Source organism: Sorex araneus, chromosome 7 (genome assembly GCF_027595985.1).
Source record: "Sorex araneus isolate mSorAra2 chromosome 7, mSorAra2.pri, whole genome shotgun sequence".
In the NCBI taxonomy this organism is placed as follows: Eukaryota; Metazoa; Chordata; class Mammalia; order Eulipotyphla; family Soricidae; genus Sorex; species Sorex araneus.
The window spans coordinates 6,484,583-6,503,736 of NC_073308.1; the positions used below are offsets into that span (position 1 = coordinate 6,484,583).

Consider the following 19,154-nt stretch of genomic DNA (forward strand, 5'->3'; position numbering starts at 1 on the left):
CCTTATTGGTGCCTGTTCGAGTAAATAGATGAACAATGGGATGACAGTGATAGTGACATGTACTGAGCTTCATGCCTTATTTATTCTGAATAAATAGCGATGACCACTTCATTACTCCTTTTGTCAATCACTGTCACTGTCATCCCATTGCTCATCGATTTGCTCGAGCGGGCACCAGTAACGTCTCTCATTGAGAGACTTATTGTTACTGTTTTTGGCATATCCAATACGCACGGGTAGCTTGCCAGGCTCTGCCGCGAGGGCTCCATACTCTCAGTAGCTTGCTGGGCTCTCTGAGAGAGGCGAAGGAATCGAACTCGGGTCATCCGCGTGAAAGGCGAATGCCCAACTGCAGTGCTATCGCTCCAGCCAGCCTTTTGTCAATCATAGGTGTAAATTTAGGGTTTCCCTGTTCCCCGTCCCACCATACGGCATTCATTTACTGATTACTTATTTGCTTGCCTGGGATTTCTGTCTGTCGATGCTCCCAAAATTCTCCCCAGTCATCTTTCATGATGACAAGCAAGCTCTTTCTTTTTGACAGATGAGGAAGAGTCCATAAGCAACACCAAAGGGGACTTCATGAAGGTTTTACAGGCCCGAAAGAGGACAACCAGCACCGAGCTAACCATTGAATCGGAGAACACCTCGCCAGAGAGGAACAGCATGTCCCTTTTAGTGAACGAGCAGCTAGACGTGAATGATGAGAGTGATATCAGTACTGGGCTAAATTACATAGTGCCTTTTCTCCTGGATGGGAACATAGGAGATTTTGAATCAACATTGTTATCCTTCGTTAAGCTCCTTTTTTCAGATATGCAAGATGGAGCAAATCCTCTGGAACATTTGAAGAATAGCACAATTCCGATGTCTCTACAGCTCGAATCCAACAATACAACATACAATAAGTCGAAAAGTCTCCATTTTCTGGAAAGCTTGATAAATGCAGGAACTCAAGCAAAAGTTCACAAAGCTAGAAAGAGAGAGAAAACTGCCACGCTGGTCAGTTCCATACTTTTTGTGCCCAAACTGAAACATCACATCTTTCCGAAGAAATTGAAAACTGTCTGGCCAAAGAGAAAGCACTTAGGAAAGGTGGAGGAGGGGGAGAGGCAAGCACTGCAGATGAGCAGCACGTTCAAGAACCCCGGGGGCCTCCAGAAGAGGCGCTTCAAAGAAGGGGGCAATCAGCACAGCCTAAGGAAAGGGGAGGCTCTGCCCACGACGGGGAACATTGCCCAAAAAAGAAGGCTCAGGCAGCCGGCCCCAAGAGAACCGAAAGAGCTTCCCTTGGCAGGGAGGCCCACGAAATGGGTGGAAAACTCCTTCAATGAAGAGGCCTCCTCCATCCAGGAGCACAAGGCGGTGTTCTCCATGCCCCTGAAAGAGTTCAACATGGGCAGCCCATCTGCCGCCACTCCTAAAGTCCCATCCGAGAACCCCAAAGACCTAAGGGACATTCTCCGCGTTTTAGAAGACGCAGATGCCAGGGTTCGGAACATGAAGTTTCCCAGGCCCATCCCACACAATGGAACAAATTATAATTTTCAGAAATCTTACTCTCACCTGGGACGCAGAAGGGCCAAAGCCAGATCGAATACAGAGACGAAGGAATCAGCACCGGAGAGGCCGGTGCGAGACACCAAGCGGCCTCCTTTCGCTGCGGTGAAGAGCCTCATCAAGTCCCCACCAAGAGAGGAGTCTCTGTCTTGGAGAGATCAGGACAAACCTTTGCTCCAGTCCTTTCAACCTTCACACTCATCTGCAGGAAAAAGGACTGCAGAAAGCACGCATGCTGCTAATGGGACAAACACCAGAGGCATCACGGTGCCAGAGAAAACTGTCGGTAGCAAAGGCACCTCCCATGAGAAGGACGCCCCGATGGTGGACAACCTCATGCCGACTGTCAAGCAGTCCAGCGAGATGCAGTGGGAATATCACAACGTGGCCACAGACATCGTCTCTGCCACACAAAGACCAGACCCAAGAGAACAACTGGAGATGGAATACATCCAGCAGCTGCGGTCCCTTATCCCCAACAATAACGTGAGGAAGCTCATTGCTCACATGATGCGGACTCTAAAAACGGACTGCTCTGAGCCTCAGTTGAAGCTGGCATGTGCCACGCTCCTCTCTGAAACCGGCCTCCTGATGAAGCGTCTCAGTGAGCAGGAGGAAGGAAAGGTTCCCAAGCCAGAATGGGATACGGACCAGTGGAAGACTGAGAACTTCATCAGTGACAATACCGAAGGCCAGGATGAACAGAAACAGCCAGAGGAAAGTGAGGTGAGGACAGATTTTTTTTCATAGAGTCTCATAAGTGAAATAAGTCAGAAGAAGGACAAACAGAATGATTGCACTCATTTTTGGGATGTTAAAAAATAAATTAAATCTTAGTATGAGATTAACACCCAAGGACATTTAGAAACAACGACCAGGATGAATGGTCCACAGTTGAAAGCCTGCCTCAAGGGCTGGGAGAGAGGGCAGCTGGGATAGAGAAGGGATCACGATAACAATGATAGTTGGAAGGGATCCCTCTGGATGGGAGACGTGTGCTGAAAGTGAGTAAAGGATCAAACATGATGACCTCTCAGTATCTGCATTGCAAACTATAATGTCCAACAGGGGGGTGTAGAGTGAGAGGAGAGAGGAGACAGCAAGAGAGAAGGGAGAGGGAAGAAATGGGAAAAGAGAGAGGCGGAAAGAAAAGGTGAAAGAGAGGGACAGAGAGGAGAGAGAGAGAGAGAGAGAGAGAGAGAGAGAGGTGGGTTGAGGGTGGGGGGAGGTGGCAGGAGGGATACAGGGATGTTGATGGGGGGTAATGTACACTGGTGGAGGGACAGGTGTTGGAGCACTGAATGGCTGACACTGGATAACAATCAGGAAAGCTCTGTAACTGTATCTCACAGTGACCAGGCTCAGGGGCTTCTGGGGCTCTCAGGCCATGCCATAAAAGAACACGAGCAGGAAGACCAGGGTCTCTTGGCTCTCCCTCTTTTACTTGCTCGCTCTCTTTTTTGTGGCCACACAATTTTGACTACAATAATGATGGTCCCTGTGCTCATTTATAGAAAGGTAGCACTGTTCCTAGGAGAGGTGTGAGAGGACCTAACACACCAGATAAATAAATTGTAGAAGGAAAGGCTACAGACAAGATGGTGTAACATATCTGGTGTGCTCTGTAAGAACATATTGGGGCCAAGGAGAAAGTTCAACACGAGTGCCCCTGAGCACTGAGCCAGCAGTAGCTCTGAGGACCCTGGGTATGGGCTGAAAACAAAAACAAAACAACCCCAAAACATATCAAACAAAAGCCTATAGTCCACTCATTTGAGAGAATGGGATTTTAGACTGTATAAGAATAGTTAGCCATTCTTTCTAATGTGCTTAAGAATCCTTCCCATTTTTTTGTCTAATTGTTCTTGGGTGCTGGGGCGATAGTACAGTGGGTTAGGCACTTGCCTTGCATGCCAACACCCCAAATTCTATCCCCAGCATCCCTTTTGGTCCTCCAGGAGTGATTTCGAATTGCAGAGCCAGGAGTAACCCCTGATCATCACTGGGTGTGGCCCCCCAAAAATAATGCATAAAAATAACTGTTCTTTTTCTTTCAGCTCACAAAAGAAGTTCCAGGATATGGCTATAATAACAAATTATTCTTGGCAATATCTGTGACTGTACTCGTGATGATATTGATTATAATTTTCTGTCTCATTGAGGTAAGAACAGTTCATTCAGACTTCCAGGATTTAATCTGTCTTATAATAGATTCAGGGGCTACAAATGGAAAATAGAAGCCCCTTTTCCTCCTATGACACTTGATTTTCCTCTTCGGTCTTGAGTAATGAGGTGTGCTTGCTTCTCATATTGCAAAGATGATCCCAGGGCTTGTGAAGAAACCTGACTCCTGGGAGGTCACTGTGGAAGTGAAACCAAAATAACAAGCTCTTAGATAACTTTGAAGATAAGAAGGATAGAGATGAAACAAAAAGATGAACCCCCTGTGTGCTGTTTGGGGACTACACCCTGCAATGTTCAGGTCCTGCCCCCCAGCTCATTGCGGGGGGCGGGGCGGGGGGGGAGTGTCACTTCTGGTGGTGCTCAGGGCACCTTGCAGAGCTATGGATCCAGCCTGGACCTTCTGCATGCAAAGCATGCACTCGGACCATTCAGCTCTCTCACTCTCTCTCTGGTCCCAATATAATTTTTTTTCCTCTTTTAAATTCAAAAGAATGTCAGTGGTTTGATGTACTCACCACTCACTGACATTCTTCTACTGATTACTTTCCTTGTTGACTGGAAGGATCAAAATGGAGAATCTCCACCCTCCTGGGACTGAAAGATAAAGGTGTTGTTGTCCTGCTGATCAGTGCAGTAGCCCTCTTTAGGTTTAAGGTCTGTCCTGGTAGATGAAGTTAAAACTGCAGCTAAGACAGGGGTGATAGCTCCGAGGGCTAGTTTCCATACTTTGCATGACGGAGACCTGGATTCTATCCTCAGCACTACATGGTCCCGCAGACCCACCAGGGCCATCAGGAGCTCCTCCCAAAGAGCAAATCAAGTTGTTCCTGCATATGCTGGGTGGCTCCCAAACCAAACATACGCATACTGCAGCCTGAGCCCTCATTGGGCTACTCTGATCATGGCAGGCGTGCAGTAGTTACTCCAAGGAGCTCAACTACATCTGTCTACTGTTCAATTACACACCACTGACTTTTCCCAGCAGGCACATTAAATAAGTGATTTAAGGGCCAGGGAGATAACTCAAAAGACTAAAACTTCAACTCACTTTGCACATGGGAACCCCAGGTGCTAGCCATAGTGCTACCTGGTCCCTGAGTACCACTCCAGAAGTAGCCCCCACAAGTACCAACTGCCAGGTAGAGCCTTAAAAAAAAACCAACAGCAAAATGTGATTGAAGGGGTTCGGGATCTAGGTTAGTGGTGTTGCACTTGTCTTGCGTGTGTGAGGCCCTGGGTTCGATCCCTGGCACCACCACAACAACCAACAAAGAATTAGAATAAATTAGAAGTGACGGTGCTGAGGAAGAGCTCTCTGAGCCTTTGATATGTGTAAGCTGCTCATTTGTGACATCACCAGCAAACACAGCACTGATTTATGCCAACCACAGTACAAGGCGTTTCCTATATGTTGTCTGGTTTAATCCTCGCAGTCCTCTAAGGGCAGCATTAGCATCCCTCCATTCTTGCTGTTCTTGTCATGCTGGGTACCAAACCCCCGTCTCCTGCATGCAAGGCAGGCATTCTCCCACTGAGCTACCTCCCCAGCCCCATCATCCCACTTTCAAACATGAGGGTCACATGCAAAGCAGCCCGTGCTCCTTATTCCACTGTTCCATTTTATCTCCTTAAGGTCAAAAACACGGAAATGTTTAAAGTATTGAAATTTCAGTAGAAGTCGGTCTAACAGTTGACATATTGATTTACTTATTTATTTATTGGGGGCTATCTGTGCTCAGGGCTTATTCCTGGCTCTGCTCTCAGGGATCACTCCCAATAGGGTTCAGGGAACTATCTGGGGTCCTGGGATCGAATCTGGGTCAACCACGTTCAAGGGAAGTGCCCCATCCACTGTATATTTATAGCTCCAGGAATCGACATATCTCATAGAAGCTTTATTGGATTTGGTTTGTTTGGGGAGGAAACATTGCAATTGCAACCAAGTTTTGTCTCCTGTAAGACTCGACACTGCTCGTTGCATTGAGGTGGACTCCTCACTGGGGATGAATAGTGGCGATGGGAAAGGCATCAGACTGGTTCTTGACATTGTTTAGAAAACATTGTTAAAAAGAATGTTTCTGTGTTTGGGTATTGGCAGATACTTTGTTTCCTACCTCATTTTTTTAAAATTTTAAATCTGGATTAATGTCCTGAATTTCTCTAAAACAGTCACTAAGCTGTATTCCTAACTGTGCCCCTTAAGTCATGTGCTGTAGGAGAGTCCAGGGACTATTAATCAGAAGAGAATTCCTGTTCTCAAAAAGTGACATCAGTGAGTAGGTACAGCAAAATCAATGGATTTAATAAGGTTGTATAGAGATTGGTCACCGCGATAATCATGATCATATTTTTTTTAAACAGATTTATTCTCATAGACCAGAGGAGTGTAAAGATGGAAGATCCAGGTAAATATTAGTCTGTCAATCTTTCATTTACCTTGGAGTGTCCTTCCCCGCCGTGCTTAGGGACTCTGGAGCCCTTCCGTGTGCTACTTGGCCCTATGACCTGGCCTGAGTTCAGCATTAGTGTCTTAGGGCCCCGTAAGGCCAGGCTGCTCAGTCCCCCATGTGGGGTGGCTCTGCTCTCAGGGATCACAGCCCACCTGTGCTCAGGGAGGCCATATGGTGCCAGAGACCAAAGTTGGAGGCTCACGCCCAAAAGGCCCTTTTAACTCTCTTTCCAGTAGCTTGAGGCTACTCTAGCCTCAGCGCTCAGTGTGGTGCCAGGAATTGAACCCAGGGCCTCACACATGCAAGCCAAGTACTTTACCATTGAGGCACATCCCCCAACCTCTGTCTCTAACTCTTATAAGAAGGAACCGAGGGAAAATGGAAACTACCTTGCCCTTGGGGGTGCACTGCTGGTGAGTGGGAAAGAGCATGGTCCCTGTCCCTTGGGACCTCTCCATTGATGACCAGAGTCCTTGAACTGGGAGCTGCGTTTCTTATCTCCACTCAGCGCCCACTTGCTCTGTACACACGCACTGCCTGTAAAGCTCGAGACTGTTCACACAGTCTCCTCTGTTCACACTCAAAACCCATCGCCGTGCCTCAGTGTGGTTCCTGCCTTTGATGCTGATACCTGTGGCTTCTTTGCTCACTGGCGATTGTCTGCAGGATGAAAGCTAGTGTGCTAAAGAACTTGGCTAACTGCACACAGGCATTTACTCTAGTTCAGCATCTGGGATAAAGCAGCTGGGACGATAGAATCACCTCCCCCAACCAAAACTTCCGGTAAAGGGTGCCTGAGAGACTAAATCCAGAGGCAACCAGTGGAAAGGCTTCTGGACAGACTCTAGTGCTTTCTCTCAGTGTGGTGGGCAGTTTGTTCATTGCACAGGGCATTTGCTGGGGCCATGGTGGTGAGCACAACTACATGTCATTCCTGTTTTTCTAGCCAGGCTACATGTAATGGTCTCTTGAGAGACTGTGTGGTCCCTTTGGAAGGACCCAACAAATGTCTAAAAACTGCCACAGGTATGCATGGAAACTTTGTCAAGGTGTCAGGTCATAGTGGTTTGACATCATGGCTCCAGACCTAGGTACCGATGTAGTTATCCTAACAAGACCAGAGACCTCCATCCTAGGAAGCATGGGAAATGGGTGAATGATGAATGATGTGTGTCCGTGTTTTCCTCCAAGGATCTTCTTTGGATTATTGCTTCGTAGGAGAAGTTCAGTGGAACATGAGCCTCAGGTAAGCAAGGGGAAGGAGGGGCACTGAGGCAGGACAGGAGTGGGCCGGGGTGCAGGATCATGAGCTCCCCTTGCCTTTTCCAGGAGGACTTTTTCTGGCGAAGGCGGCCCCTGTGGTTGAGGGACATGTATCAGCCACTCAATGCCATACGTCAGAAAAACATGGCACGGAAGCTACACGACAAGGATTCCTCTGACGAGGACGAGACTTTCAACAGAAACCAAGGGTAAATGATGGGACAGGTCCAATACCAAATTGAAGTCAGGAAGAGGTGCAGAGGGGGGACGTCCATTGCGAGAGCTGACTGTATTCTTGTTCCAGGGAGCTCAGAGTAGTGAAAACAGAACTGACTCCTGAGGAGAAAGCAGCCAAGGAGACCAAAGCAGCCATGAAGTCCCAGGGAGCACGGAAGACTCAGGCACCTCAGCGCCCCCCACCACCACTTGTCCCCCTGGCACGACAGACCAACAAATCTCTACATGACACCCTGACACCACAGACTCCCCCCCAGTCACGACAGTCCATCAGGTCTTCACAGCCCCTCTCAGCTCGACAGTCCATCAAGGCTCCACAGGTCCCCCATGCACGAGAGTCCTTCAGATCCCAGGAGATCCTGTCATCACTGGAGATCTCAACTCAGATTGATGAGGAGCAATAGGAACCATCACCGGAGGACATGGTGTTAGAGGCCCCACAGTGAACGCAAAAGTTTTAAAATGTGCTACCAGTATAAAATGCGTTACCAGTATATCCTGGCCATTACCAGTCTTACAGGATTGTGGAATACCAAATTGAAAAAATGGACTAAAACAATGACGTGATACATTATTAAAGGCCTCGTCAGTTTGTCAAGTTTCAAAGATCAGACCTAAAAACGTGTCCTCAGAAACATGAATAAATTTCAATTTTGCAAATTAAGGATCATGAGTAACATCCATTTGCCATAATTCATTAGGAAGGAGTCCTCTTGGATTAACCCCATCAGAAACTATTCTGAAATGACGTGCACAGGCAGGGCAATTTTTAACAATTTTTGCCTTTCTAGTAAGTCCAAATTGATATTGAAAGGCTTTTGCATTTTGAGGATGTAATTTATTTGACTGTTCAGGTGTAGCGATAGCCTGGGCTGGAGCGATAGCCAAGCAGCTAGGGCGTTTGCTTAGCATGTGGCCGACATGGGTTCGATTTCTCTGCCCCTCTCGGAGAACCTGGCAAGCTACCAAGTGTATCTCGCCCGCATGGCAGAGCCTGGCAAGCTACCCGTGGCATATTTGATATGCCAAAAACAGTAACAACAAGTCTCACAATGGAGATGTTACTGGTGCCCACTCGAGCAAATCTATGAGCAACAGGATGACAGTGACAGTTCAGGTGTAAGAATAGTATGATATCTAAGAGCAAGGTCTGCTTGCTCATTGCCTTCAGATAAAGGACCTGGTAACTCTGAATGGGCTCTGATATGTCCTATATAGACACCACACGTCTCTGATATGTCCTATATACACCCTAGAGGTCCGGGCTTGCAAGCATTGCTGATTATTAATAAACAAATTAACAATGGGAGAGGTACTCATTTGAGACAAAATGCCTGTTTCTACTGCTGGCAAATTTTTTGCTATATAGTAGCTATCCATATAAATATTCAAAATGTCTTTCCATAATTGCAAAGTTTTCCAAATAGCATATAATTCACTGCTGTGCAGATGCAATAGAAATAGAAAACAACTGAAGTGTATCTTTCACAACTATACTAGCAAATCCTTTAGGGGTGCCCTCAGTAAATACAGTTAAGGCCCCTGCAATAGAAGTCTTTAACAACATGGGGAAAGATAAAAGATGTCTTTAAGGCAAGTTGTAACAATCTATCACCAGGATAATGATGATTATAATTCAAGTATTTTTGCTGAGCCGCTTGAAGATACTCTTCTACTGCTTCTAATGCCAAGGAAGCTTCTGGATTTAACTCCCTGGGGGATAAAGGATCAGCATCACCTTTTAACATATCAAAAAGAGGTTTTAATTTCCCAGTAGTTAATTTTAAATCAGGTAGAATCCAATTAATATCTCCAAGTGATTTTTAATAATTATTTAAAGTTTTCAAACAATCTCTCCAAATTTGCACTTTTTGTGGCACAATTCGGTTTTGTAATAACCTATAGCTGAAATATTCATATGGGGCTTTCCATTGGATTTTATCTGGTGCTATAACAAGTCCCCATTTCTTAAGATTATCTTGTAATGCCACATATGCTTCTTTTATTAAATCTTCAATTTTGGCAGCCATAAGAATAACATTCAGGGAGCTGGAGTGACAGCACAGCGGGTAGGGTGTTTGCCTGGCACGCAGCCAACCCAGGTTTGATTCCCAGCATCCCATAGGATCCCCCGAGCACCCTCAGGAGTAATTCCTGAGTGCATGAGCCAGGAGTAACCCCTGTGCATCGCCGGGTTTGACCCAAAAAGCAAATATATATATATATATATATATATATATTTATATATATATATATTTATACATATATCATTCATATCATGTAAATAATGACACGCTCATATAATTTTCTTATAGGCTGAATAGCTTTAGCTACAAACTTTTGACACAAAGTGGGGCTGTTTTTATTCCTTGGGGTAAAACAACCCAATAATAATGTTCATAAGGTTTTGTAAATTAATGTTAGGAACATGAAAGGCAAAGCAACCACAATATTTTTCTTGCAAAGGTGTAGTAAAAAAGCAATCTTTTAAATCCAAAACAACTTTGTAATACAGACCAGGAATAGCAACAGGACTTGGCAGGCCGGCTGCAGAGCTCCCATAGTCTGCATATGTCATCAGCTGCTCTAAGATCTCGTCGCCTCCTCCACTTACCAGATTTCTTTTTTATTACAAAAATTGGTGAGTTCCAGGGAGAATTAGAAGGCACGATATGTCCCAAATATAATTGTCCTTGAACTATTCTGCAGCAGCAAGATTTTCTTTATTAAGTGGCCACTGCTCAATTCAGACAGGTGTATCAGAAAGCCAAACTACTGGGTCTGCTCACTCGACAGTGACCGTGGGGGAAAATCCAGGGAGGGTGAGACCCAAACCACACCCATTTAATTTCCTTGAGGGTAAGACTATTATGCACACGGTTTCCTTGCACATTCAGTCTGACAGGAGATAGAGTCAATTCCCTGACATCCTCTCCTGCTGCTGTAGCCTTTGCAATCGCTTCCTCCCACACAGATTGCCTCTCAGAATATGGAGGAAGAAGCTGAGTATCTTCAAGGAATATCACTTTTGTATCACTTGTCATCCCATTGACTTTCTATTTGCTCTAGTGGGCACCAGTAACATTTCCATTTGTCCCTGTCGCATTCTAGTGTAGCCCAATGATATCTGCTAGCTCCAGGAACAGGAAGAGCCTCAAACTGTTCATTCAGGGTTTTGATGAAGAAGTCTGAACATCTCATTGGTGGGCGGCCATGGGGTCTTCTGATGTCCCGTGGAATCCAGTCGGTAACAATTCTAGACCAGTCTCTGAATCGCATTACATGTCCGGCCCATCTGATTTTTGATGCCTTGGCAAATGAGACATCGTCCCTGATTCTTGACCGTTGACGGAGGTCTGAACTCAGGATTCCTTCTCTCACTTGAGTGAGACGTGATACTCCTAGCATAGCTCTTTTGATTCCTCTTTGGGATACCCGAATAGCATTCTCATCCTGTTTAATAGGAACAACAGTTAATTTTTGTAACGGATCTGCTATAAGATTGTTAGTACTTTCTTCTTCTAAAACAGCTACTATAGGAGCTGTGGAAGTGGGAGGACCCGAAGGACTGTCCCTTGTTCTGGCTCCTCCTTAGTTTCTATTTTCTCCCTTTTTTGTTCTGGAACACATTTTTCTTCCTGGAAGCAGATCCCTTCCATAATAAATGTCCAGAGAGCAAAATTATCTACTGGAGTTTTATCAGGACCACAATTATTAAAATGCTGCTGGAGATCTTGATCCAAGCTCTTGTTTCCGAGTTGGCTCATTTAGAATTCCTTGGCTAGGAAACCAAGGAGAAACAGAATGTACATGCTGCAAAAATTTTACAATCTGACTTTATTTTACTTTAAACCTCCACTTTGAATCATAAAAGCAAGCATCTGTGCAAACAGTTTTTGATTACTTAATTGTTGCTCCATTGTCCCCCCTTACTCAGCAATAACTGTCCCGCCCCAGACTTCCTTACCTATTCCGCAGCTGCCTTGTCTTTTCCAGGCCACACACCTCGGTTCCTCTTGCCCTTAGTTCTGGCACCACTTAGAGGGCATGCGGGCTGTCAAAGGAATGGGCTAAGAGGGAAGGTGAGGATCTTAAAGAGACAGACAAATAAGTGGTTGAGAGGTCTGAGTGCTTGTGGACCAGCAGCCTCGATCTTTATTTCAAGCAGCCTTTTCTACATCTCTATCAGGAACTTGGCAAGCATTGTCATCCATTGTAATGGCAAAAAGCATATTCCTAAGATCATACATTTCTTTGATCATAACAAAATGCAATGGGGAACAACCTGATCATTCCTAAACCTTTTAATGATTAGCAGACCATACAGCTACGTGTGTATCCTACTAATCTATTCACTGTCACTATATCACTGTCATCCCGTTGTTCATCGATTTGCTTGAGCGGGCACCAGTAAAGTCTCCATTCATCCCAACCCTGAGATTTTAGTAGCCTCTCCTTGCTTGTCTTTCCCAATGATTGGAGGCTTTTTCGGGGTCAAGGGAATGAGACCTTTAACTATTACTGTATTTGGCATATCGATTATGCCACGGGGAGCTTGCCAGGCTCTTCCATGTGGGCGGTATACTCTCGGTGTTTGCCAGGCTCTCTGAGAGGAATGGAGAGTGTATATCAGTGAATACAAGCAAGTTTGTTAAAACCTAACACATGGGTGTTGCTTTAGGCACATCAGTGGGCTAGACTATAAGTGGTTGTGCAGCCACAAAGTGGCCTCGTGCTTCTGGGAGATTTGTTTTATATTGTCTCTGGATCTTGGCCCTTGATGGGATTACTAATCTATTAACACATCTATATCCTGTTAACTTCTCAGCAGGCTAAGGGTGGGAATGTATTAATCTCTATAGGCTTGGGTTGGCAATATAATAGCTTCTCTGCGTACTGGGGGTGGCAGTACAGGGAGCTACGCCAAGTGTTCTTGGCCCTCTGTGTGAGGCAGCTCCTAGGGCTATGTCCAAATAAGGACCCTGCATGAGCAGGCAGCTCCCTGCAACACACCACCTGGAAATTTTATTTTCTGAAGAGCCTCTCAGCATTTCCTGTAAAATACCTATTTTCTCACTTTAAAATGCATACATGAATAAGTCCAGCGATGGGCTTGGGAAGTAAAGCCAAAAAGGTCAACGTTCATGTAACCAATAAAGGCTGTTGGCAGGAAATGCTGGACGTGAGCTGGAATCCCTCCCCGAGGCGGGGATGAGGTCCACGAGGAGTGGGAGAATGGGAGGATGGGAGCCTCTCCTGTGGCCCCAGAATAATCGTTCCTGAAAAGCTGTTAAAGCCATCATCCTCCAGCAGGGATGAGTATTAAAGCAAATCACAAGCAGTCCTGTCGTTCTGTCCAAGTGCTCCCCAAGTGCCAAAGCAATTAATGACAGCAGATTCAATTCCTACCCCTACTTATGGTCACACTCTCGTGTCGCGCGCCGCTTCGTCCAGCGAAGAAACACGCGACTCGGAGATCCTTTTGGCTGCGATTTATTTAGGAACTTTCTCATGCGTTAGAGATGAAATCAGGAAAGGGGACGTGGAGTAAGGCGGAAAAAGGGACGCTTGAGGGAGAACCCCCGAGCTAGGTGACCTCCCCCCTTATATACCTCTTGCTGCCTGCTTATGCCCACGTGTCCGCATCTGATAGGTTAGTCACAGCTTATGGGCGTGGCAAGACATCCTATTTCCTTATTAGGAGTTGTTTTCGAAGCACACAGGTGTTGATTACAAAGAGTGCTACAAAGCATGGTCCCATGGTGGCTCTCCACACTCTCGGGCTCTTGAAATGGTTAGAACTTTTGCAGCTGTGTCTATACTGCTGTTGATGCTAAAGGCCTGTCTGTTTTCCCAAGCTCTCAGACTTATTCACAAGTGCATGCCCTATCTTAGTATTAAAGGTTCTCCTCCCTTAAAACCTTGCAGAAAATTTTCTTTTTTTTTTGGGGGGGGGGCTTGGTATTCTTTTAAAACACAAACACAATGAAAAACATAGTTTTCCAGGCTGGAAAGAGAGCCCTTTCCTTACAGGTTACTGACCAATGTGTAATTCACTCCCAGCACCACCTCTGGTCCCCCAAGCCCAATTAGGAGTCACCCCTGAATACAGAGCATTAAATATCCTCTGACCACCACTAGGTTGGGACGAAGCCCCACTTCTCTAAAAGCTAAACAAACCAAACCCCTCAGTCCGCAGTGAGCAGGATGCCCAGAGGCACAGAGTAAAGATGAATGTGTGAGCAGTAGTTGACTAAGATGATATTTCTCCACCTCGATTTCAGAAAACATTGGTGGAGGGATGGGAGTAATAGACCAGTGGGTAGGGCACTTGTTTTGCACCCAAGTGACATGAGTTTGATCCCTGACCCTACAATATGATCCCCTGAACCTTGCCAGTAGTGATCCACGAGCACAGAGCCAAGAGTAAGACCTGGATAGGTATGGCCCCAAAATATTTTTTTAAAAATTAATAGGGGTCAGAGAGACAGTAGGAAAGGTGGTTGTCTTCCGTGCTGCTGACGTGGTTTAATCTCTGGCATCTCATATGGTCCCCGAGCACGGTCAGGTGTGACTCCTGAGTGCAGTCAGGAGAACCCCCTGAGCATTTCCAGGTGTGGCCCCAAAACCAAAAATTGGTGCAGCCAGGTACTGCCCGAGGCTCTCCTGGGTCCAGTGGGCTTATCCCAGTCTCATGCACCCCACCTTCCATCCCACCTGAGATAGATCTGTGGCAGCAAGAACCCCAGTAGCAGTGGAAGAAGCACAGATCTCCCTCTCCAACAAAGATACTCATAACTTCTAGATACTCCAAAATAATGATCTTTGGGGTCTGAAACAATAGTACAGTGGGTAGGGAATTTGCCTTGAAAACAACTGACCCAGGTTCGATTCCCACATCCCATATGGTCCCCCAAGCACTGCCAGAAGTAATTCCTGAGTGCGAGCCAGAAGTATCCCCTGTGCATCACCGGGTGTGACCCAAAAAGAAAAGTAATCATCTTGATATATCACCCGTGCACTTGTAAGCCAGGAAAAATTAAATACAAGAGCGAGGAAAATGAGCAGTGAGCCAGATTTGATCACCTACCTAAAGGAGCACATCAATGCTGAAACTCTGGACATATGAAATGAGTGTGTTGCAAGGAGCCTGGGGCCACACATTCTGCAGGTCAGTGTGCTGAGTGAACTGCCCGTCACTTTCTTGTCAGGGCTCTCAGTTTGTGGATGCGGAGCAAGGGATGGCTGTTCTCTAGACAGGCAGTGCTCAAGTTCACACATCCAAGTCCATGAGCTGGGGTTGAATTCTGAAGCCTCCCAACTCTCACCCCGCCCTGCAGGGAAGGATAAGTTGGGGCTGCCATCAAAGGTCACACAGGCTGCAGAGATTGCCTTCACTGGCTGAGCACAGAGTTTGCATGCTGGAGGCCAGGGTTCGATCCACAACACTTCATGGTCCCAGAAACACTGCCAGGAGTGACCATTTCCCAACCACAGACCTGAGAGTGATCTCCACATCCCACCCGGAAAAAGAAGGAGCCAAAGTACTGATTCGTATTTTTATATGTCAGGGAGGTTATTCTGGGTCTCTTCTCCTGACTAATCTGTCCTGATAATCTCCAGATCTATCCACATAAGCAGCAGATTACATGCTATCATCTTTTCTTAGAGCTGAGTAGTATTCCATTCTAGATGTACCTTTAAAGATAGAGACAGGTTCTTTAACCAGTCCTCTATTCTTGGACATTTGGGTCGGCTCTAGATTTTGGCCATTGTGAATAGTGCTGCAAAGACCAGAAGGGTGCAAATGTCTTGGGTTTTTGGGACAGATGCCAAACAGTTGACTATAAAACATCGCGGTGGGCTTTCAGGGCGCGCTCCTGTTATAAGGAGTAGGGAAAACACGTTTTCCTGAGAGCCCCCTGGGCAGGAAGGTGCTTGAGCTCTGTTGGTCCCCAGCGCCAACGGCCTGGGAAAGCAAAGACGGGGGGCTTCACAAGTGGGCAAGCTTCACTCACAGAAGCCCAGACGGACGATCCTTACACAGAAGGTGGCCGGCAAGGGAAGGTAGCCAGTAGGATCTAGAGCCTAAGACACCTGCGACAGTGGCAAGCCCCACTAGGGGGAAGGTCTACAGGCTCCTCCGGGATCTGGGGCGAAGCCCCTAATGACTGGCCCCGCCCTCAACCTCCTCGGGGCTCCGCGATTGGGCCGTCGCGTGGGGGCGTGGCCCGACGTCCAGACGACGTGCTTGCGTCATCGCCGCGGGCGCTGCTTCCAGTTGTCTGAGGCTGAGAGGCGGCCACCGCGTCTGGAGCGAAGCTGAGGGGCTGCCCCGGCCCTGAGCGCCCGTCACCGCCTCCCGGCTCCCTGTGGAGAGTGACGGCTGAGGGGGCGAGCAGAGGGGAAGCGTCGCGGCTGCGGGGAACCCCCGCGGAGCCCCCCGGGCGCCCGCCCCGAGCCCGGCGTCTGCCAGCCCCTTCCCCACCCGAGCCCGCGAGCCCGCGAGCCCGACCCCGGCCCGCCGCCGCCCCGCGACCCCGGGGGCCGCCCTCGCCGCTCTGCCCCTCGCGGGCTCGGCTCCCTTAGCCCAGTTTCCCTCAGCTCCCTGCAGTGCACCCCGAGGCCCGCCCGGGGACCCGGGTTCGATCCCCCGCAGCATCGCGTATGGGATTCCTGAGTGTGGAGCGCAGGACTGAGCCCTGAGCACTGTCGGGTGTCTACCCCAAAAAAGCCAAAAACCAGGGGCCCCTCCTCCAAGCCCCCCTCCACCTCCGCTGGCCACACGTTTACCAGCACAGCCAAGGCGAGTGGCCGGTGGAGCCCAGCGCTTTGGTGACAACCTGGACCCAGCCCTTAAATGTGCCCGAGCTCAGCGCCTCACTCCCGTGTCCTCCCGGTCCTCCCTGGCCCCCGTCTCCGCTTCCTCATCCGTCTCATGACAAACCCAGCAAGGTCCTTGCACCTCTGCCCGCGGCCTCAGCTTGCACCCATGGCCCCTTGGCCCAGTCCCCATGCGGTCTGAGAAAGTTCAGAGCCCTCTGCTAACCCCCCTCACTGCCGCACAGCAGCCAAATACAGACGCTTGCGCACAACCTGGCAGTTAAGGGGGCTGGCTGGACTGGCCCCTGAAGGTCTCCAGTGGTCAGCTAGCATGGGGGCCCGCCCCTGTTGTGTAGCCAGAGTTTCTCCTCACCTTCTGTCTCCCTGGGCTGTCCTGGGGTTTGTGTGTCTGGCACTGGTGTTGGACTCCCTGTGCTGGCCACCCACCTGGTAGGCAGCAGCCAAATCCCTGAAGGTGAGTGCTGGTGCCTCAGTCGCTCACTCCACTGCAGCTGCAGGACCCAGTCCTTCCAGTCACGTTGCTGGCCTGGGGAAGTGGAGATGCCACTGTGTGGTGGCAGAATGGTGTGTGAGTTGTCCTGCACATGTTAAGGCTCCTCACCTTGTGCTCCCCCAGCCTCCCCTCTCACATGATGTCCATTCCTTTCCATGTAGTCGAAAGACTACCTCCTTCTGGCCCTTGCAAGGGGACCTGTTGGTGGCTGTGGGCCTGGGCTCTCCTGGCCTCTCCATGGGCCCTGCATTCCCTGGGAGAGGCAGAGTGTGAGAACGATGTTTGGATTGTCTGGAAACCAAATTCTGAGGTGTCTTCCTGGGAGAAGCTGAGCTTGCTTTCTCTCCTTGCTGATGTTCCATAATTCTGAGAACTTTCTGCCAGCAAAGAACTTCGAGCTTTTATTTGTTTAGTTATTTATTTTGGAGGTGGTGTAGACTTAGCGGTGCTCAGGGGTTATTTCTGACTCTGCACTCAGGCAGTGTTCAGAGGACCATATGGGATGCCAGGGATCAAACCCAGGTTGGCCACACTAAAGGCAAACACCCTCCCCACTGTACTATCACTCCAAACCCTCCTGTTGGTTTAACGTCAGCAGCACAAAACCAAAATATTTTTAACAAGAACAAAAATATTGGCATCCAGATATTTTGGTGCCCTTGATTAAAAAGCTGACCATAAATGTGTAGGTGATCCCCTATTACCTTTGTTTTGTTTTGTTTGGCTGCACTCAGCAATGATCAGGGTTTACTCCTGACTCTGTGCTCAGGGATCACTCCAGGTGGGGGAGTATTTAGGGTGCCCCCAATTGAACTGGGGGAATTGAATTGAACCCAAGTCAGCAGTGTGCAAGGCAGATGCCCTGCTCACTGTGCTATGGCTCCAGCCTCTAATCACCTCTTCTTGACTAGGATGTTTTGAAAGATCTGATTCATGAAGGTAGGTCAGAGTAAAGCTCAGCTAGGAGACTATCAGATAAAAGTCTTCTTTCCCATGAGCCCACATTTGGGCGTTTGCACTCTCAGCCACAGGGGCAGATGTGGGCCACCGTTAGGCTACTGTCTCTTGGCCCTACAACAAGAGAAACCTCCACAAGGGAAGAGAAAACACTAGCCTAGTGCCCATTCTAGAAGGCTGAGAAGGAGACTCGTGTGCCTGAATGTGTAAGGGTGTGTGTCCACAGAGACAGGGACACTGGCTCCCTGTGGCCCCAGAAGCATGCAGAGAGGAGAGAAGGCCTTGCTCAAACCCCCTGGGGGGGACTGAGTGGTGCCCTCCCCCATGTCTGTACTTGTGCCCACATGAAAAGCCTTGAGCTCTGGGCGCAGAGACTTCAGGAAACAAATGCACTCTGTCCCCACAGCACAGAGGTAAACCAGCAGTACCTCACTGCTCTGAGAATAAAATGGTCCCCACGTGACCAAATTCCAAGTCCCAGGAAGGAGTCTTGGGGCCTGGGCTTCTGATCTAACTGCAGGCCCACAGTTAGGCTGCTTAGGAGTTCAAAGGTACTTACTTCCCTTTCCCATCGCATCCTTTGTCTCTGCTCTGTCAGCTTCCTTTGCCCGAGGTTCTCAGCTCTCATACCTGCTGCCCTCTGTGCTGGGGGAGCAGAGGGACTGCGGGGGAGAAGGCCTGTCCCCATGGGGAGGGCTCAGAGAGATGTTTGCTCTGTGCTCAGATCACAAAGCAGCATATCTCCCTACTTAGATTTCCGTGGTGGGCATCCTAGTGGGAAACTTGTCATACAGGGTATTTTTTTGTTTAAAACTTCCAAAGGTGTTGTCAGAATTCAGCAAAGCCCAGAAGGACTCTGTGCCAACCTGCCAACTAACCCAGGAAGCAGCAAACCCTGTGCCGCCCCGTCCACACCCCATTACATCAGTTCAGCCCTGCCTGACCCAGCCTTTTCTTTTTTAAAAAATTTATTTATTTATTTGTTTATTGAATCACCATGTGGAAAGTTACAAAGCTTTCAGGCTTAAATCTCAGTTAAACAATGCTCGAACACCCATCCCTTCACCAGTGCACATATTCCACCACGAAGAACCACAGTAAACCTTCCCCTCCACGCCCCCCTCAGCCCCCCACCCCGCCTGTGTAGCTGATAAATTTCACTTTAC

The 19,154-nt window shown here is 48.1% G+C and overlaps 1 protein-coding gene across 1 annotated transcript in view; it reads left to right on the forward strand.

Moving 5' to 3' along the window:
• Positions 1-8,098, forward strand: part of LOC129406555 (leucine-rich repeat-containing protein 37A2-like) — a 47,543-nt gene extending 39,445 nt beyond the window's left edge. The window contains exons 9-14 of the mRNA XM_055144715.1: positions 545-2,286; positions 3,618-3,722; positions 6,106-6,149; positions 7,386-7,440; positions 7,524-7,666; positions 7,762-8,098. Coding sequence (XP_055000690.1) covers positions 545-2,286; positions 3,618-3,722; positions 6,106-6,149; positions 7,386-7,440; positions 7,524-7,666; positions 7,762-8,098 — 2,426 coding nt within the window. The remainder of the gene's footprint in view (positions 1-544; positions 2,287-3,617; positions 3,723-6,105; positions 6,150-7,385; positions 7,441-7,523; positions 7,667-7,761) is intronic.
• The last annotated feature ends 11,056 nt before the right edge of the window (positions 8,099-19,154 follow it).